This window comes from Heterodontus francisci, chromosome 7, assembly GCF_036365525.1.
Source record: "Heterodontus francisci isolate sHetFra1 chromosome 7, sHetFra1.hap1, whole genome shotgun sequence".
Lineage (NCBI taxonomy): Eukaryota > Metazoa > Chordata > Chondrichthyes > Heterodontiformes > Heterodontidae > Heterodontus > Heterodontus francisci.
Genome location: NC_090377.1, coordinates 56477611 through 56497756, shown reverse-complemented (window position 1 = coordinate 56497756; position 20146 = coordinate 56477611). Strand labels below are relative to the sequence as shown.

The 20146-nt window shown below is 42.7% G+C and overlaps 1 protein-coding gene across 1 annotated transcript in view; it reads right to left on the bottom strand.

Annotated features, from left to right (window-relative positions):
* Nucleotides 1-19912, bottom strand: part of LOC137371712 (potassium voltage-gated channel subfamily H member 7-like) — a 525923-nt gene extending 506011 nt beyond the window's left edge. Inside the window, exons 1-2 of the mRNA XM_068034535.1 lie at nucleotides 19837-19912; nucleotides 6912-7142 (exon numbers count right to left, since the gene is read on the bottom strand). Coding sequence (XP_067890636.1) covers nucleotides 6912-7142; nucleotides 19837-19912 — 307 coding nt within the window. The remainder of the gene's footprint in view (nucleotides 1-6911; nucleotides 7143-19836) is intronic.
* Between the last annotated feature and the right edge of the window lie 234 nt (nucleotides 19913-20146).

Here is a 20146-nt window from a genome sequence, read left to right as displayed (position 1 = left end):
AATGAAAATAATCCTAATCTACTCAACCTCTCTTCATAGCTAGCGCCCTCCATACCAGGCAACATCCTGGTGAACCTCCTCTGCACCCTCTCCAAAGCATCTACATCCTTTTTGGTAATGTGGCGACCAGAACTGCACGCAGTATTCCAAATGTGGCCGAACCAAAGTCTTATACAACTGTAACATGACCTGCCAACTCTTGTACTCAATACCCCGTCCGATGAAGGAAAGCATGCCGTATGCCTTCTTGACCACTCTATTGACCTGCGTTTCCACCTTCAGGGAACAATGGACCTGAACACCCAAATCTCTCTGTACATCAATTTTCCCCAGAACTTTTCCATTTACTGAATAATTCACTCTTGAATTATATCTTCCAAAATGCATCACCTCGCATTTGCCCTGATTGAACTCCATCTGCCATTTCTCTGCCTAACTCTCCAATCTATCTATATTCTGCTGTATTCTCTGGCAGTCCCCTTCACTATCTGCTACTCCACCAATCTTAGTGTCGTCTGCAAACTTGCTAATCAGACCACCTATATTTTCCTCCAAATCATTTTTGTATATCACAAACAACAGTGGTCCCAGCACGGATCCCTGTGGAACACCACTGGTCACACGTCTCCATTTTGAGAAACTCCCTTCCACTGCTACTCTCTGTCTCCTGTTGCCCAGCCAGTTCTTTATCCATCTAGCTAGTACACCCTGGACCCCATGCGACTTCACTTTCTCCATCAGCCTACCATGGGGAAGCTTATCAAATGCCTTACTGAAGTCCATGTATATGACATCTACAGCCCTTCCCTCATCAATCAACTTCGTCACTTCCTCAAAGAATTCTATTAAGTTGGGAAGACATGACCTTCCCTGCACAAAACCATGTTGCCTATCACTGATAAGCCCATTTTCTTCCAAATGGGAATAGATCCTATCCCTCAGTATCTTCTCCAGCAGCTTCCCTACCACTGACGTCAGGCTCACCGGTCTATAATTACCTGGATTATCCCTGCTACACTTGTTAAACAAGGGGACAACATCAGCAATTCTCCAGTCCTCCGGGACCTCGCCCGTGTTTAAGGATGCTGCAAAGATATCTGTTAGGGCCCCAGCTATTTCCTCTCTCGCTTCCCACAGTAACCTGGGATAGATCCCATCCGGACCTGGGGACTTGTCCACCTTAATGCCTTTTAGAATACCCAACACTTCCTCCCACCTTATGCCAACTTGACCTAGAGTAATCAAACATCTATCCTTAACTTCAACATCCGTCATGTCCCTCTCCTCGGTGAATACCGATGCAAGGTACTCGTTTAGAATCTCACCCATTTTCTCTGACTCCACGCATAACTTTCCTCCTTTGTCCTTGAGTGGGCCAATCCTTTCTCTAGTTACCCTCTTGCTCCTTATATGTGAATAAAAGGCTTTGGGATTTTCCTTAACCCTGTTTGCTAAAGATATTTCATGACCCCTTTTAGCCCTCTTGATTCCTCGTTTCAGATTGGTCCTACATTCCCGATATTCTTCCAAAGCTTCGTCTTTCTTCAGCCGCCTAGACCTTATGTATGCTTCCTTTTTCCTCTTAGCTAGTCTCACAATTTCACCTGTCATCCATGGTTCCCTAATCTTGCCATTTCTGTCCCTCATTTTCACAGGAACATGTCTCTCCTGCACGCTAATCAACCTCTCTTTAAAAGCCTCCCACATATCAAATGTGGATTTACCTTCAAACAGCTGCTCCCAATCTACATTCCCCAGCTCCTGCTGAATTTTGGTATAGTTGGCCTTCCCCCAGTTTAGCACTCTTTCTTTAGGACCACTCTCGTCTTTGTCCATGAGTATTCTAAAACTTACGGAATTGTGATCACTATTCCCAAAGTAGTCCCCTACTGAAACTTCAGCCACCTGGCCGGGCTCATTCCCCAACACCAGGTCCAGTATGGCCCCTTCCCGAGTTGGACTATTTACATACTGCTCTAGAAAACCCTCCTGGATGCTCCTTACAAATTCTGCTCCATCTAGACCTCTAACGCTAAGTGAATCCCAGTCAATATTGGGAAAATTAAAATCTCCTATCACCACCACCCTGTTGCTCCTACATCTTTCCATAATCTGTTTACACATTTGTACCTCTATCTCACGCTCGCTGTTGGGAGGCCTGTAGTACAGCCCCAACATTGTTACCGCACCCTTCCTATTTCTCAGTTCTGCCCATATTGCCTCAATGCTCGAGTCCTCCATAGTGCCCTCCTTCAGCATTGCTGTGATATCCTCTTTGACCAGTAATGCAACTCCTCCACCTCTTTTACCTCCCTCTCTATCCCGCCTGAAACATCGATATCCTGGGATATTTAGTTGCCAATCATGCCCTTCCCTCAACCAAGTCTCAGTAATAGCAATAACATCATACTCCCAGGTACTAATCCAAGCCCTAAGTTCATCTGCCTTACCTACTACACTTCTTGCATTAAAACAAATGCACCTCAGACCACCAGTCCCTTTGCGTTCATCATCTGCTCGCTGCCTACTCTTTCCCTTAGTCACGCTGACTTCATTATCTGGTTCCTTACAGGCTTTAGTTACTACCTCCTTACTGTCCACTGACCTCCTCATTTTGTTCCTATCCCCCTGCCACATTAGTTTGAACCCTCCCCAACAGCGTTAGCAAGGTCCCCAAGGACATTGGTTCCAGTCCGGCCCAGATGTAGACCGTCCAATTTGTAATAGTCCCACCTCCCCCAGAACTGGTCCCAGTGTCCCAAAAATCTGAACCCCTCCCTCCTGCACCATCTCTCAAGCCACGCATTCATCCTGACTATTCTTTCATTTCTACTCTGACTAGCACGTGGCACTGGCAGCAATCCTAAGATTGCTACCTCTGAGGTCCTACTTTTTAACTTGGCTCCTAACTCCCTAAATTCTGCTTGTAGGACCTCATCCCGTTTTTTACCTATATCATCGGTGCCTATGTGCACAATGATAACTGGCTGTTCACCCTCCCCCTTCAGAATGTTCCGCAGCCGATCTGAGACATCCCTGACCCATGCACCTGGGAGGCAACATACCATTTGGGAGTCTCGTTTTCCACCACAGAACCGCCTATCTACTCCCCTTACAATCGAATCCCCTATGACTATAGCCCTTCCACTCTTTTTCCCGCCCTTCTGAACAGCAGAGCCAGCCACGGTGCCATGAATCTGGCTACTGCTGCCTTCCCCTGGTGAGCCATCTCCCACAACAGTATCCAAAACGGTATACCTGTTTTGGAGGGAGATGACCGCATGGGACACCTGCGCTGCCTTCCTGCTCTTTCTCTGCCTTTTGGTCACCCATTCCCTTTCTCCCTCAGCAATCCTAATCTGCGGTGTGACCAATTCACTAAAGGTGCTATCCACAACCTCCTCAGCATCGCGGATGCTCCAAAGTGAGTCCATCCGCAGCTCCAGAGCCGTCATGCGGTCTAACAAGAGCTGCAGCTGGACACATTTCCTGCACGTGAAGGAGTCAGGTTCTGAAATTTGAAATTCTGGGTCACATAGAATTTTGACAATAATATTTCACCTATAGGGAGTGGAATTGGCCTACGTCAGCAGCCCAAAATCGGTTTTTAGTGAATCAACAGCCAATTTTTCATTGTGCTAATTTTTTATTTTCTATTGACTTGGAAACTATTGCCAAGATTTTTAATTTCGAAGCAAGTAAAAGCGACAGTGAGACTAAGAAACGGGTCTCCAAAAAGAGTTTGCGCAGTCGTTCAATGAACTTCAGTGGAAAGAAGATTGGGCTTGGTGAAAAAAATTGACTGGTAATTTGCTGTTTTGTACTGCTAGCATAGACCAATTTCACATCCATACAGTTTCAAAATGTTCTATACATCCTTTGTTAGAACTACATTGTAAAGCAATATATAGTTGTATATCATCAATAGGAACAAGTAAAATGGTAAGCTGTGAACCTTGTTTTGGCAATTTAGTTCAACATTAGCAATCAGCTGTTGCAGGGAGCATGAATAAAGGATTTTTTCAATGATTTTCAGCTTCTTTGACAAAGCTGGTAACTGGGGTGTTGGGCATCTGACTAGGATAGGCAAGCTCAGTTGAGTTTGGAGTGATGGCTGTTTTATATCAGTTGCTGATAGCTTCAGTTTACTTTTTCCCACTGAATTATCTATTGGAGAGATATGTAAGCCACCATTACTCATCTGTTCATTCTGACTGATATGTATGAAAGAGAAGCGGGAAGCTGTTTTTAAACATCCTTGGAACATAGGAACATTAGAAATGGCAGTAGGCCATTCAGCTCCTTCTGCTTACTCCACCAATCAATTAGACCATGCTTGATTTGTACCTGAACTCCATCTTCCTGCCTTTTCACCATATTCCTTGATACTCTTACCTAACAAAGATTTATCTAGCTCAGTCTTGAAAGCACAAATTGTCCTGGCAACCACTTTTTGAGAGAGTTCCTGATTTCCACTGTAACTTTGTATGAAAAAGTGTTTCATGATTTTGCTCCTGAATAGCTCTAATTTTAAGATTTTGGCCCAGATTTTGCAGTCAACAGTGAAGCAACATTTCTTGCCACATCAATCAGGCAATCATATTGAATTACACTCACACACAGTAAACTAGGCAGTAAAATGCACTGGTTATCCTATACTTTCTCATATCATTTTATAAAGAGAGAAATAAATGATTGGGACATACACATCAGATTATGGTAGAAGCTGACATATAAACCAATTAAAAATATTATTTTTTAAATGTAGACATTTTTAACGAAATAGAGAAATTTGGCATTCCACAAATTTAAAATTAGTTTTTCTGGGCCAGAGAGGTTGTTCATCAGTAATTATGAGCTTTGTACACCGTTAAAAGCCTAGTTACACCTCAATAAACAAGGTGTAACTTTTTCAAGGGATTGTATTTTTTCAAGGACTAATGGAGTAAATGGGGAATTTCTCATCAGTTCAGAGATTGTAAATTGATTGCAATCTGTGGGGCCTTCAGCAGCATGTCATATGGAGACGTGTAGAATCACTGACAGCAACTTCTGAATTTCACATTTAACTGTGCATGCCTGGGCTCCAGAAGTTGCTGTTAGCATTCTCCATCATTATTCCTTTGAAGCTAACAGTTTGTCATCATTGCGACAACAATCTCAGGGCCTTTAGCACCTTGCTCATGAGTTCTCCACAAGAGGAAATGGGTTCTTCTTATCTATCCTATCAAATCCTTTTAACATTTTAAACACTTTGATGAGATTATCCCTCAATCTCTAATACTCAAGGAAATAGGAGCCAAGTTTATGCTACGTGTCCTCAAAATTTAACCCTTTAAGGCTCGGTATCATTCTGTTGAATCTGCACTGCATCCTATCCAAGGTCAATATATCCTTCCTGTGGTGAAGTGCCAATATTGAACACAGTACTTCAGATGGGATGTAACCAAGGTTTTATACAAACGAAGCATAACTGCCTCAGCCTTTCAGTCTCCTTGAGATAAAGGTCAACATACCTTTTTGATTGCTGTTTGTACCTGTCTACTGACTTTAAATGATTTTAAATTATTTGTATACATGGACTCCCACATTTCCACAGCTCCTAGTCTCTCAACAATAAGAAAATATTCTGATTTGTCTTTCTCAGATCCAAAGTGCATGACCTTATACTTGCCCACATTGCATTCTATTTGTCATAGTTTTGCCCACTCACTTAATCCAATTATGCTCCTTTGCAACTTTTTGTTTCCATCCGTACTACTCACAGTCCATACTAATTTAGCATCATCTTCAAACTTCGATTTACAACTCTGTATTTCTTCATCCTAGTCATTAATAAATATGGTGAGAAGTTGAGGCCCTAGAACAGATCTCTTGGGTACAACACTTAAAACATCCTGCCAATTAGAGTGCCTCCCCAATACCCCTACTTTCCATCTCCAATCTCCTAACCAATTTTGAGTCTAAGTCCAATGGTTACCTGCACTTCCATGTGCTCTCATTTTTGCTAATAAACACAAGTGATTTGCTAACTACAGTTAACTATGAACAACAGTATGCCTCTCTCCCAACTGTCTAACCTAACTGCCTACAGTAATCTTGTAAACTTTGCCAATTCTTTCTTGAACAGCTATGTAGAGAAAAGGAAAATGCAGTATTTCATTTCTAGAGAAATTGATTGTGTCTGTCTTATTCTGGTTTAATTAAGCCTCATGTTGCCTGATTGATTTAGGACATTACCAAGGAGGCTCCTTGTTGTTGTGACTGAATTTAATTTGCACTACAATAATTCCACGGCTAAATCAGCTATGTTGGAATTACCGCTAACATCTCAATCACACCGCAGCATGAAAACTGTCCCAAAGTGTCAGCTCTTGGATTCTCAGTAGAAAACTTCAATGACTCAATCTGACTTTTGACTAATTGAGAAAGTGGTTTATTACTCATTACATTAATTAACTATAGTGAATGTGATTGAAATGTCTGGAAAAAATGGCTTTTTCACTTCAAGTATTTGAAAATAAGAACTACACCATCACAAAATGTTATCAAAGATTTATAGTGTTTCCCAAGATAAAAAAAATATTGTTATAAAAGCACTTAAATTGATATGGGCATATTGGAGGGATTAACCTACATGGGTTTAAACCTGAGCCCTATTCTTTGGGTTTAGTAAAGTTGTCTACTTACATTTATTTGCTATTGTGTTTATTAACTAACTACTACCCAAGGCATTTTCTACGCAACTTAAGTGAACCACTATATTGTTTCCATTCAGCTAAGTTTAACATTTTAATATGATTATGTACCTATATGTACTTTCATGTTGAAAAATTCCCTGTAGTAAGCACAGTTTAAAAGTGTGGATTAATTCCTGATCTTGTAAGTAAAAATGTATTTCTTTATCCTACCATCCTTGCGATAGAATATGACATCCACTTTCCTCTCTTCTGAGCCGAGCAGAGCTTGGGCAATCTGGGCAATTGCATGCCGCTTGCTTTCTGGACCATGCAGAAAATCACAGGTACAAGGCTTCTGCATGACATCCGGTCTTGAGAAGCCAGTCATCTCACAAAATCCATCATTGCAGTAGATAATTGCACAGTTCTGTACCCTTGCATTGGCAATGATGAATTTTCTATCTGTGAAGAAACAGAAAAATAATGATGGGTAATTTAAAACACTAGTCTGTTCTTACAATTCATGGTTAATGACGAGCTAGCTGTCATCACTAAAATCTCGTGATGGTGTAGACGATCTACTCTATAGGGTTTTACAAGAGCCCATTATAACAAACAGAATTTTAGATTTGTTGAAGCTTTTAAATATTACCAGTACACAAAACATACAATATATTCATGCTTAATTGACATTTATGTTTAAGTATTTTATGTAAGCAAAGTAAAACTAACCAAAGATTCAATAATTGCTATGCTCATTTTAAGATCCACAACTGCAGGACTACATGAAAACATTATTACTGCATTGTAGCCTGTAACCTGAAATTTCCATGAAAAAACTGCAATTTTATTTTTGTAATTCTTTTCTCCTGCTCAGTTAGATGTGAGATGACAAAACCAAGGAATGGAGCCATGTTCTGTGTACTCATTGATAACACAGGTGAAGAAAGTGTAAGTCCAGTGCAGAGAAGATATCCTTCTATACAGTACTAAATGAGCTCTATCCTAAGCTGAAAGCACCAACTGCAACTGAATCAATGTAATACAGGAACAAATGCTGAACCAGATTAAAAGGCCAAAAGAGTCTGAATTTGTCTCGGTCAGAGTTATTCACAGAGGTGCATGATTTACCTAAAGTGCAGATCATTTCAAATTCAACTCCACCTTTCACTGCATAGAAGTATGCTCTGAACATACAAAACTCATTTTCCTCTGTACTTTTGTATGTACATGATATTTTCTATGTATTGCCATAGGTTTCCCATCATCATGTAATTTATATCTTGGAAGCACATCAAGAAAAGCAGGTTCTCCATGTTTAAAACATTATTTTTGTATATCCTTGGAGGTTTAGAGATGTTGCCAAGATCCAAATCTGTCTCATTGGAGTGGGCCAGAGGTGTAAAATGGACTAGAATTTTAATCAAGTAAGCTGCACCTTCTATCCCTTCCCACCACCCTACCCCTACCATTACAATACCATCAAGAATCAGATGCAAGAATGGGTATGAGCCCAATACTGGTTGTCTTTTAATGCAGGATGCATTACTGGTATTGGAAGAGGGATGATACAGGCAAAGTGTGGCAGCTTTGTGTTGGATAAGCATGAGGTCATGGTTTTTTGTTGTCTGTGGGAGGGAGAATGTGGCCGTGATATCTGCTGCTGTCACTGGAAGTTGCAACCATATACCGTAGCAGTCTTGATAGGAACATGATCTCTTGTAATCATAGCTGGAGAAAGACACAACTATAATTCCTGGCAGCTTCAATCGTGGAGGTGGGAGTGTAGCCATTATCATTGTGTCCTTCCTTGCCGGAGGGAAATTGTTGCCTTGGGCCCTGGTGGTTTAGCAAGACAGGGAAACACTTGTGGACATGATTTTCAGTGCCTCTGAGTCAGAAGGTTATTGGATTCAAGCTCCACTATAAGACTTGAGAACATAATCTAGGCTGACACTTTAGTGTAGAGCCATGCTGTTGGAAGGGCCATCTTTCAGATGAGACATTAAACCAAGCCTGCCTGTTCAGGTGGTGATAAAAGATCCTGAGGTACTATGTGAAGAACAACAGAGAATTTCTCTCGGTGTCCTCACAAGCATTTATGCCTTAGTCAACACCACCAAAAATAGACTAACTGGCCATTCACCTCTTTGCTGTTTGTAAATTGTAAATTGGTTTCTGCATTTGTCTATATAACAACAGTGACTTCAAAGAATTAATTCATTGACTGTGAACATCCTTTTGGCTTTTGAACATCCTGAGGACAGGAAAAATGCTGCCCAAATTTAAGTTTATTTTATTTGGTTTAGTGGAAGTTATGTCAATGATATGTGCTAGTTGAATGTTGTAAAGACATATTGCCATCAGCAGTGATATTATAGTTGATGCATTCTTATTTCATGACAGCCTATTCAATATGCCTATGTACCAATTGACCAAAGCAATCTTCTGCTCCAGCTTTGATCCACAACATCAGTCACTGAGTCCATGAATCCCAATTTTTTGGACCATTGAAACATAACTATTGTTATGAAAGCGCTTCCATTTTTTAAAAAATGTTTTATGAGGACACGTGTTTAAAAATTGTGGAAATTGATTTATTTGAAAGATTGAAGAGATTCCATAGGTGTTGGACTTTGTTTTTAAATGGTCACTGGAAGGACTTGGGTCTTTGTGCAAAAACAAATCCTTACTGGAATTCACAAGACTTAAGCTAAGTAAACAGCAGGAGCCTTGATAACAATGGGAGTTGTTTATGGAGAAGTGACATGTCAAGATTAATGGTGGTCAAGAGTTGGTTTCAGTTTTTGATATTGTTTTGAGTCAGTTGGGGGTAAGCCTGCTAAGAGAGAAGCCACCAGCTCATCCTTTTTCAACCTCTTTGAGAAACCTTGAAAATCCAGTATGATAGTTGAACCCTCTGATGCCTTGATTCTCCTGAGAATTCTGTCAGACTAATCCTCAATGTCGCCTGAAAAGAACTGCTCCAAAAAGATCCCAGTAACAGCCGTCTACGTGTATTTGGATGCCAGAATAACGGACCACCTGGGAACACACTATACCTTATCCTCATCCTTCAAGAATTAACAAGTATTTGGCTAAAGTTTTTTTTTGTCTTTTTTTTGTAACAAGATCTCTGTAGAGAAAATTTCTTTATTTTTTCTTTAACCCAGCACATGTGCACGTGTGTTGGGTTACCTTAGAAGGGAACTTTCATATTTCAACCTGTGTGTTAATAAGCTTTGCATCTGTATTGAATAAGTCTCATTTTATAATAAATTAATAATTTTGTTGTTTTTTTTAAAGAAACCTGGCTGGTGGATTTTATTCTGAAACTAAAATAAAGTATATAATTGTCCGTATCAGTAACTGGGGAAAACATTTAAATATATGTTGTGACCTGTGGAGAAGTGGAACTAGAGCCTCGGTCGTAACAGTATGCATTACAGCATGACATTTATATTTTATACACCATTGATCTAATGGGCTCGCACACTATGTTTGATGTTTTTAGTGGCAATTTCAGCCGGAATGAAACGGACACCTTTAGGAATTTGGCACATACTGGGAAATATTCAATGGAAATTAATTATGGGTGTAAAAAGACCACAATGTGAAGGTTTGGTTCAGTAATTTAGCTAAAATGTGCTGAAATGGAAGCAAGAATCTTGGGTGGGGGTGTGGAGAGAAAAAAACCCAGCAAAAAATACCTTAAAAAAGAATAAAATGGGGGCAGAGGTTATGATCTAAAATTATTGAACTCAGTGCTGCGTCTGGAAGGCTCTAAAGTGCCCAGTCGAAAGATGAGGTGCTATCCCTCAAACTTACGTTGAGCTTCATTGGAATATTGCAGAAGACCAAGGACAGAAAAGTCGACAGGAAGCTCAGGGTCGCGCTTGCAGACTGAATGGAGGTATCCCACAAAGTGGTCACCCAGTCTGTGTTTAGTTTCCCCATTGTCGAGGACACCACATTGTGAGCAGCAAATACAGTATACTAAATTGAAATAAGTACAAGTAAATTACTCTTTCACTTGGAAGAAGTGTTTGGGGCATTGGACAGTAGGGAGGAGGTGAAAGGGTAGTTGTTACATCTCCTGCACTTGCAAGGAAAGCTGCTGTAGGAAAGGGGGAGGTGTTGGAGTGACTGAGGAGTGAACTAGGGTGTTGCAGATGGAACGGTCCCTTCGGAAATGGGAGGGGAGGGGAAGATGTGTTTAGTGGAGGTGGCAGAAATGGTGGAGGATCATCCAGTGAATATGGAGGCTGGTGGGAAAGAAGGTAAGGACAAGGTGAACCCTATTATGGTTCTGTGAGAGAGGGGAAGGGGTGAGAGAAGAAGTGCGTGAAATAAATTGGAAACAGTTAAGGGCCCTGTCAACCAAGGTGGGGGGAAATCCTCGGTTGAGGAAAAAGAAAAACATATTGGAAGTGAAAAGTTGCATCATCCAAACAGATACAATGGAGATGGAGAAACTGGGAGAATGGAACAGAGTCCTTGCAGGAGTAGGATGTGAGGAACTGTAGTCTAGGTAGATCTGGGAGTTCGTGGGATTGTAATGAATATTGGTTGATAGCCTATCCCCAGAAATGGAGACAGAGAAGTCAAGGAAAGGAAGGGAAGAGTCAGAGATGGACCAAGCGAAGACGAGAGAAAGGTAGAATTTGGCAACCAAGTCAATAACATTTTCCAGTTTAGGGTGAGAGCGGGAAATGGCACCAATACAGTCATGAATGTATCAGAAGAAAAGGTGAGGGAGGGGGCTTTGGTAGGATTGGAACATATCCTACAATAGGCTAGAACCCATGTGGGCACCCATAGCAACACCTTTTATTTGGAGGAAGTAAGTGGAGCTGAATGAGAAGTTGTTCAATGTGAGAAGAAGTTCAGCCAGGCAGAGGGTGGTAGTATTGTACGGGGACTGGTTGGGCCTCCATTCTAGGAAGAAACAGCATGCTCTCAGACCATCCTGGTGGGGGACCAAGGTCTAGAGGGATTGGACATCCATGGTGTATAGGAGACACTGAAGGCCAGGAAACTGGAAATTGTTGAAGTGGCAGAGGGCATTGGAAGAGTCCTGGATGTAGGTGGGAAGAGACTGGATAAGGGGAGTAAAAGTAGAGTTGAGATAGGAAGAAATCCGTTCATTGGGGGCAGGAACAGGATGAAACAATGTGTCTCTAGGGCAATCTTGTTTGTGGATTTTGTGAATGAGGTTCTACAGGGTTGGGGAACTATGAGGTTGGATGGCCTGGAGGGAAGATCTCCAGAGGAGATGAGGTCAGTGACAGTCCTGGATACATTGGTTTGATGTTCGGTGGTGGGATCATGGTCCGGAGTGGTGGGGTGGGGTGGGGGGGTGCGATTACAAGGAAGTGTCAGAGAGTTGGCATTCGCCCTCTGCTGGGTAAAGGTCGGTATGCCAGACAACAACGACACCACCCTTGTCAGCAGGTTTGATGACTATGTTAGGGTTGGGCCGGAGAGAACGGAGTGCTCAAAGTTCAGAAGAAGACGGGTTAGAGTGAGTGAGGGGAGCAGAGAAATTGAGATGGCCGATGTCACACCGGCAGTTCTCAATGAAATGTTTGAGGGACGGTAAGAGGCTAGATGGAGGGGTCCAGGTAGAGGGAAATCATTGGAGATTGTGGAAAATTGCTATATTTAAGAAAATTGTTTGCAAACTACAGGGACTAAGTTAGATAGCCCCTAAAATCAGGTGTGGGGATCAGGATGCATGATTACCTTGCACCCATTCAAAGTGATGCAGACAGCACACAAACTTCATAATGCTTTGTTAATTATAACGATTGTGGCCTGCAGCTCAGCACTGCATGTGCAGTTAAGAGGCTACAAGCCTCAGGTGGGGTCCAAGTTTGTGTGAGGCGTATACCACTTAAAGCTAGCCTGCACTACCTAAAGCCAGACTGCCCCTCTTAAAAGGTGAGGTGTATTCTGGCTGCAGCAGGGGCTGAAACTGTTTGGAAAAGAATGGAAGATCTGGAGGAAGCAACAGAAATGGCGCAACAGACCAGAGAATGTGCCCAGGCTTTTGGATGCCATTCTAGAGGCCTAGTGCAGTGGGGGGGGGGCAGGAGGAGATAGGTTCTCTTCCTCAGAGGGCCAGAAGACCCTCCAGGCAGATACTAAGAAGGTAGTGGGAGCAGGTGGTTGTTGCGGTCAATGCAACCAGTCTCTCACAAGGATCTGGATGCAGTGCTGAAAGAGGTTTAATGACCTTATACAAATGGTCAAAGTCAGTGAACGCAGCCTTACATGCCATATGCTACAAATTACAGCCCTAGCCTCACAAACTGCTCCATTAACCACACTCTCTTCACTCACCTCCCAACAGTCTATATCAACCGCAACTCAAACCTCACGTTCATATACTTCATCTCACCCTCACAACCTCCCACTGCTGCAAGCCTCATAATCACATCTCACACGTGCACATACTGACAGCTATTCAAAGGTGGCAGGCATTTCACCAAAACATATGGTACCACACTCACTGACACACTTCCCTCTCTTTTGCAGAACAAGGTGGCTCATAGTAGATAGCAGCAGCAGCTAATCCGCAGGGGCAAGCATGTCTGCATGTGCTGACCTCCATGGAGGGGATGGTGCTGGAAATAGTGAAGTGCCCATCACTAAGGCTGTTGCCAGCAGCATCGCTGGAGCCATCAGGATGACGGTATGTTCCTGCATTCTCACATCATCTTCATTCCGCTATCTGTCATGATGTACAAGCTGAAGAGCCATGCACCTCTTGCTTCCACCTGCCCTTTCTCTCACTCCAACCTTGCCCTTGTGCATTTATGCATTCAGATACCCAAAATCTGCCACATGGCCAGTCAGTGGTACCTGAGGCTAAAGGTCTAGAGGGAGAACAGACTGTGCAGGAAGAAACACAATCACTGAATCTGATACTCACAGACACCAGTAAAGATACTGGCATTGCATGAATTTTAGAGGGTAGCATAGAGGGGGGATCTGCATGTGGTGAGTCACTGGACATGAATGGCTTGCAGTCAGGCCTGGTGAACTGGATAGCACAGATGCTAGACCCCCAAAGGGCAAGGTTGCATATGAGCTCTGCTGCAGAGAATTCAGATAAGGATTTCAATGGGGCAGCATATGGGAAAAGGCTGATAGGCATGCACACAGAGATGCTTGGTTCATTGGTAAGCCTGCCACAGAGCCTGTTGTCACTGTCATGGAGCATTGAGGAGGTTGGCTCCAACTTAGTGCAGGGCTTTGCAAAGAGTTTGGAGCCAACTTTTCTAGCCTGGAAGTGGTGGCCACCTGCATGTGAACACCTGTGAGCCCAACCGTGATGCAGCATCTGATGGCCAATTTATCAGCTTCCCTTGTAGCACAAAGAGAACCCACCCAGCATCTGAGTGCTGCAGGGGAATCTCAGAATAAGGTCATGAAATGATGGCCTGTTGCCATACAACACTAGCTTTCAGGCTGAGACTGCTGCCATCGTGACTGTAGATATCTGTGCTCAAGGGGCTTGCAGGCTCTCACAGCAGTCCAGCAACTGGTGCTGCAGCAGATTACTAGGATTACTGAGGCACCACCCCAGGGGAGTGACAGTGGCTCCGTGGAGCACAAACCTGGTGTCCTCTATCAGGATGACACCACTCGTGCTCTCACCAATGACAGTCCGTCAGTTCTCTTGCTGTTGCCTGTCAGTCAGCCAGCACAGACAGCTGCTGCCCATGCTGATGTGGTGCAGTCTAAAGCCAGATCATTGAAACCAACAGCTGCTCAAGGTCGTACTGCAAGTCCATCTGCAGTCACCCCAGTGAAAGTCAACAGCCTTCCACCAACTATGCTGCAGCCACTGGGGTAGTACTGCGTAACAGTATTAGGACAGGCAAAGGTACCCACACGACAGGCACTAAGGAAATGCATAAAATAGATTAGTTGAATATTGTATAGACTATTGGATGTGTTTTTGGATAAAGTTGCTATGGAACGGCTTTTATTTCAGGATTGTGGCCAAGTGGATGCTACGATGGTCAATAATAGAGGGATGGTAAAGTGGGGAACTGTTGAATAATGGGGATCTGGGGTTTCATTCAGGGGATCAGTATTCAAATGATGTGCTCACAAACACCCTGTCTGGAATGTGGATGTGCTGGATGCCTCCTTCCTTCCTTCTCCTCCTCCTCTTCCTTCTCCTCCTCCTCTTCCTTCTCCTCCTTCTTAACTTAATCAAACAGAGTCAACAGGATTTTGTAGAAGGGAAATCATGTTTGACAAATTTGCTAGAGTTCTTTGAGGATTTAACAAGCAGAGTTGATAAAGGAGAACCAGTATATGTAGTGTATTTGGATTTCCAGAAGGCATTCAATAAGGTGCCAGATAAAAGATTATTGCACAAGATAGGAGCTCACGGTATTGGGGGTAACGTATTAGCATGGATTGAGGATTGGTTAACTCACAGAAGACAGACAGTCGGGATTAACGGATCTTTTTCAGGTTGGAAAGAGGTAACTAGTGGAGTGCCACAAGGATCAGTCCTCGGGCCTCAATTATTTACTATCTATATTAATGACTTGGAGGAGGAGGCAGAGTGTAATATATCCAAATTTGCTGGCGATACGAAAATAGGTGGGAGGGCATGTTGCGATGAGGACCTAAGGAATCTGCAAGGGGACATAGATAGGTTGACTGAGTGGGCAAAAACTTGGCAGATGGAGTTTAATGTAGCAAAGTGTGAGGTCATACACTTTGGTAGGAAGAATCAAAAGGCAGACTATTATTTAAATGGAGAGAGACTCCAAAAAAGTGCAGCACTGAGGGATCTGGGTGTTCTTGTGCATGAAACACAAAATGTTAGCATGCAGGTGCAGCAAGTAATTAAGAAGGCAAATGGAATTTTGGCCTTTAGTGCTCGGGGGTTGGAGTTTAAAAATAGGGAAGTCTTGTTATAACTGCACAGGGTGTTGGTGAGGCTGCACCTGGAGTACTGTGTACAGTTTTGGTCCCCGTATTTAAGAAAGGATATACTGGCGTTGGAGGAAGTTCACAAGAGATTCACTAGGCTGATTCCTGGGATGAAGGAGTTGACTTATCAAGAACGGCTAAACAGTTTAAGCCTTTATTCATTAGACTTAGAAGAATCAGGGGTGATCTTATTGAAGATTGTGAGTGGGGCTTGACATGGTAGATGTTGAGAAGATGTTTCTATTAGTAGGGGAATCTCAAACTTGGGGACATACTTACAGAATAAGGGGACACTCATTTAAAACTGAGATGCGAAGGTATTTCTTCTCTCAGAGAGTAGTGAATGTCTGGAATTCTCTACCCCAGAGAGTTGTGGAGGCTAGATCATTGAAAGTATTTAAAGAGGAGGCAGATAGATTTTTGAAATATTGGGGAGTTGAGGGCTATGAGGAGTTGGTATGAAAGAGGAGTTGAGGTCTGGGAGAGATTAGCCATGATCTTATTGAATGGTGGGGCAGGCATGAGGGGCCTAATGGCCTATTCCTGCTCTTATTTCTTATGTTCTTATGTTCCTCCCTCTCCTGCTGCTCATCCTTCTCCTCCTGAGGTGCTTGCTGAATCCATAGTGGCAAGGGCTGCACCCTTATGAGGGCCAGGTTGTGGAGATACAACAGACTATAATGAATGGGGACACATGCTCCGGTGAGTACTGCAGGATTCTCTCCCAAGTGGTCCGGCAAGAGCAAATGTTACTTTAGCACCCCAACGGTCTGCTGGATGATGTTTCTTGTGGCAGCATGACTCAGATTATAAAAGTGCTGGCACATGTGGTTGGTTGCAGATGGGAGTCACCAGCCAGGTGTAAATTGGATAGCCCTTATTGCCAAGCAGCCACCCTCTGGTTTGACTTGGTGGTTGAAAGATTGCTGGAACAGCAGACTGGTGCAAGATGAATGTATCATGATTGCTGTCAGGATAGCAGGCATTCAGCAACATAATGTGCTGGGCATGGTTGCACACCAACTGCACATTGAGTGAGTGGTACACTTAGTGGTTTCAGTACATCTCATCATTGAAATGTGGCACATGCAATGTGGCACATGCAAAGCCATGTGTCAATGGCACCGTGCACCATGGGAAGCCTGCTATCCTGGCAAAGCCATGGTTACAGCCTGTTTAGAGAGAACATAAAGAACACCACTGGCATAAAGAACCGTTGTGACCTTCTGGATGCAGTGATGGATTGCAAATTGCAAGATGTTTGCTGTGCCACCTGTTCCAGCCTGGAAGGATCTACTGGTAAATATTTCAGGGCCACGGTTATCTTTCCAACCAGTGACAGGGCCATCCTTGCCCTGCTCTGAAGCTGCAGATCTAATTCCAAAAGGTGGCACAGTTCTGTGACCACCTCCGTGGTGATGCTCAGCCACTGAACACAGTGCTCTTGGCTTAAGTGCAGTGAGGAGAAGTGCTCCCTGAAGACACTAGGTGGGTAAGGCCTTCTGCAGCGAGCCCTCCTCCTCCTCCCTCTGTGAGCAGCTTTTCTTCTTTGCTGCCTCTGCTCCATCTCCCTCTTATGCTGCAGCTCAAGGGGGACTGCAACTCTAGTTTCCATGACTTGGAGCAAGTGGTGTTCTCAGCGACCTTGCTGTAGCAACCAATATTCAGCACCACTCCTTGCAGACTTCACCAACTTTTCTGAACTCAAACTACTTCTAAAACCTCTGCAAGAGATAGTAGAAAATAATAAGCAACTAACCAGCAAGTTGGATAATGATGCTTTTAAATAGCACTGGTGGGGTTGGGGGGATGGGGAGTGAATTGCTCGTGCTGCTGACCATGCATGTCTAAGGGAGGGAGTTAATTTGAGCAGTGAAGTTGAAATGTTAGGGCAGGTGACATATCAGCATCAGACACTGACTGCCTTCATGATATGCCTACTCTGCATCTTTCTGGCACACCCATGTAATGCCTGAGCTAATACCCTCACCAACATAGCATTCGGCGTGGGCTGCGCTGAAAATGGGCAAGAGCGGCGTGTTGCCATTTTTCTCATAGACTTCCAACCAAAGAGCTGAAACTACTGGCACTACAGAGCCGAATTTTGCAGGCTATATAATTACTGAAGCTTTGACAAGTTCATTTTTTGTTACCTGAGTAAGATATGTCAACATTCTGGGGGAAGATTTTTTATGATCATTTTGCTATCTGCACATAGCTTAAAAGTTGCAAAGATCAGGTTGCAGCTGTATTTATTCATCTAACAATTTGATTACTGTGCATTATCCAAATTGACAGGCACTGTGGTAGACATCCTCAGTATAAATGAAGTATGAATAAAACCTGCCCACTTCTAATTTGTGAAAAATCACCATGTCTATATTATAGATATAGCTAATTTTGGTTGTTGCAGTGTTGCATTCTTCTAGGTGCTTTGATAGCAGAGCAACTGGGTCTGAAGTTCTAACAAGATCTACAGTTTCAGTCACAGAAATTATTATCAGCAGTAACTTGGCCACAGTTGCTTGGATGTTGGGAAATGAGGGTGTGCTGAAACAAAACAAATATGGGAACTGCAGAAAAAGTCACAATACTACTCAATTTACATTTACAAAGTGATGAAACAGGTTTACCCCAATACTGACATCTCCTCCAAGGCAATGAGCTCCTGGGAAGTCCAGACTGTCATGCACCTGTTACGCCTGGGGAAATAGCTAAGCACATCATGTCAGAAGGGACAAAGGCTATGACGAAGTACACAAGCTCCAAATAAAACTCCACAATATATTTTTTAAAAACACAATGCCTGCGCATTTGCTCAAAATAACAGGGAGATGAAATTTGCTTGCATACTATTGCTTTGTGTCAGAGACCTATATCTAATCTGGGATTGAAATGTTCCTCTTTCTGATGATTGTATAGGCCCCTTTGGAGCAGTCTCTACTCAATTACAAAGCTGTTGACAATTGAGCAGAAATCAGCACTGGACTCACTCAGAGACACTCAGGGTTGCCAACATGAGAAATTGAAAATAACAAATCATAGTTGGGTAGCAGGAGTGTGGTTCTGAGATTAGGGTTAAGGAACATTGCTTGACATCTAACAATGCCGTAATTTATGAGAGATGCTTGATGCTGACATTGGATGATAAAAAGTGGTGTTCCATGCCTAGTAGTAATGTCCCTTAAAGATTATGAAAATTCAGTCCCTCCAAAATAATAAGGCAATAATACAACATAGTACTTGATAAATAAAAACATAGAACTGTCCTGTACATACTGAGGTATGTTACAACCATAGTTTTCATGTGACAGCATGAAATCTGAGTCAACTTTGTTGTATTATGCATCAAGTTGATGTCACAGCATTTAGATGTTGCTGCTTTTCTACATATTCATCAATAATCGTAACTAAATTCAGGGAACTAATAACTCTGTTCAAATTAAATGTTGCATTGACATTAAAATAACTTGCATTTAGCATAGGTCAATGGCTCTGCAAGTCAACTTATCTCATGTATGCAAGCACATTATACTGGCAGTTTTATGCTCTTGATTCATGTCCACAGAGACATGGACTAACATTGCAAAGCCCTTAACAGCCATAAACAGAAAGCGCACATTATTTCTATTTATCTGGGCTAGTTCTAACCTTGATACCAAGTTCCAGAGGCCATCCCACTGTACCACTCAATTCACCTTACAATGATAAATGGTACAACTTTGTTTTTTTTTAAAGTACAATGGCATTACACTAAAATACCATTTCACCCACTGCTATATATAGAGGCACATGACATATACTCTACACATGACAGGGAGTACTATTTTCAACGTTCAGTTTGCCTTTTTTGCTCTTTTATATTTTAGTTTATTCCTACATATTGATTTGTTTGGTTGTCTGGTGGGAGCGATTTTAAATTATATAAACGATACAAAAACGTAGCGTCTTTCGATGCGATTTTTAAAAACAATAGTGGAATATTCGACTATCATTTGGATTTTGAGAAAAACGCCAAACTCCTTATTAAAACTAAAAATAAATGTGCATTAGAATTCAACCCCGCCTTTACATTCATATTTAGATTTTCTCAAACACTCGCTGATCAATTGTAAAAGGACGCGAACCCACGACCACAAATCCAGATTGACTAGACCTTGCAATTTGGCAGGAAGTGTTTATTTCCACTTACTTTGACCCTCGAATTTCCGTATAATGGTGCCCAAAAAGGTATTTTGCGGCGCAACATGCCCTCTTCGCACAGGCATGTTTAATGTGATATGGATGCTTTGCCCCGATTGAAACAGCCGGTCCGATCCGCTCGGTCTGTGCTCCTGTTACAGCCACTCTGCCTCTCTCAGATCGTCCCTTTGTCAGAAAAGCATCATCAACAGCACAGTCTCTCACCGCTTGGCAATAGCAGACTGTCCGCAAACATCGAGAACTCAGGCTCCCCCAGCAGAGCCGAAAACCAGCGCAGGGAAGGACAATGAACAATGCCC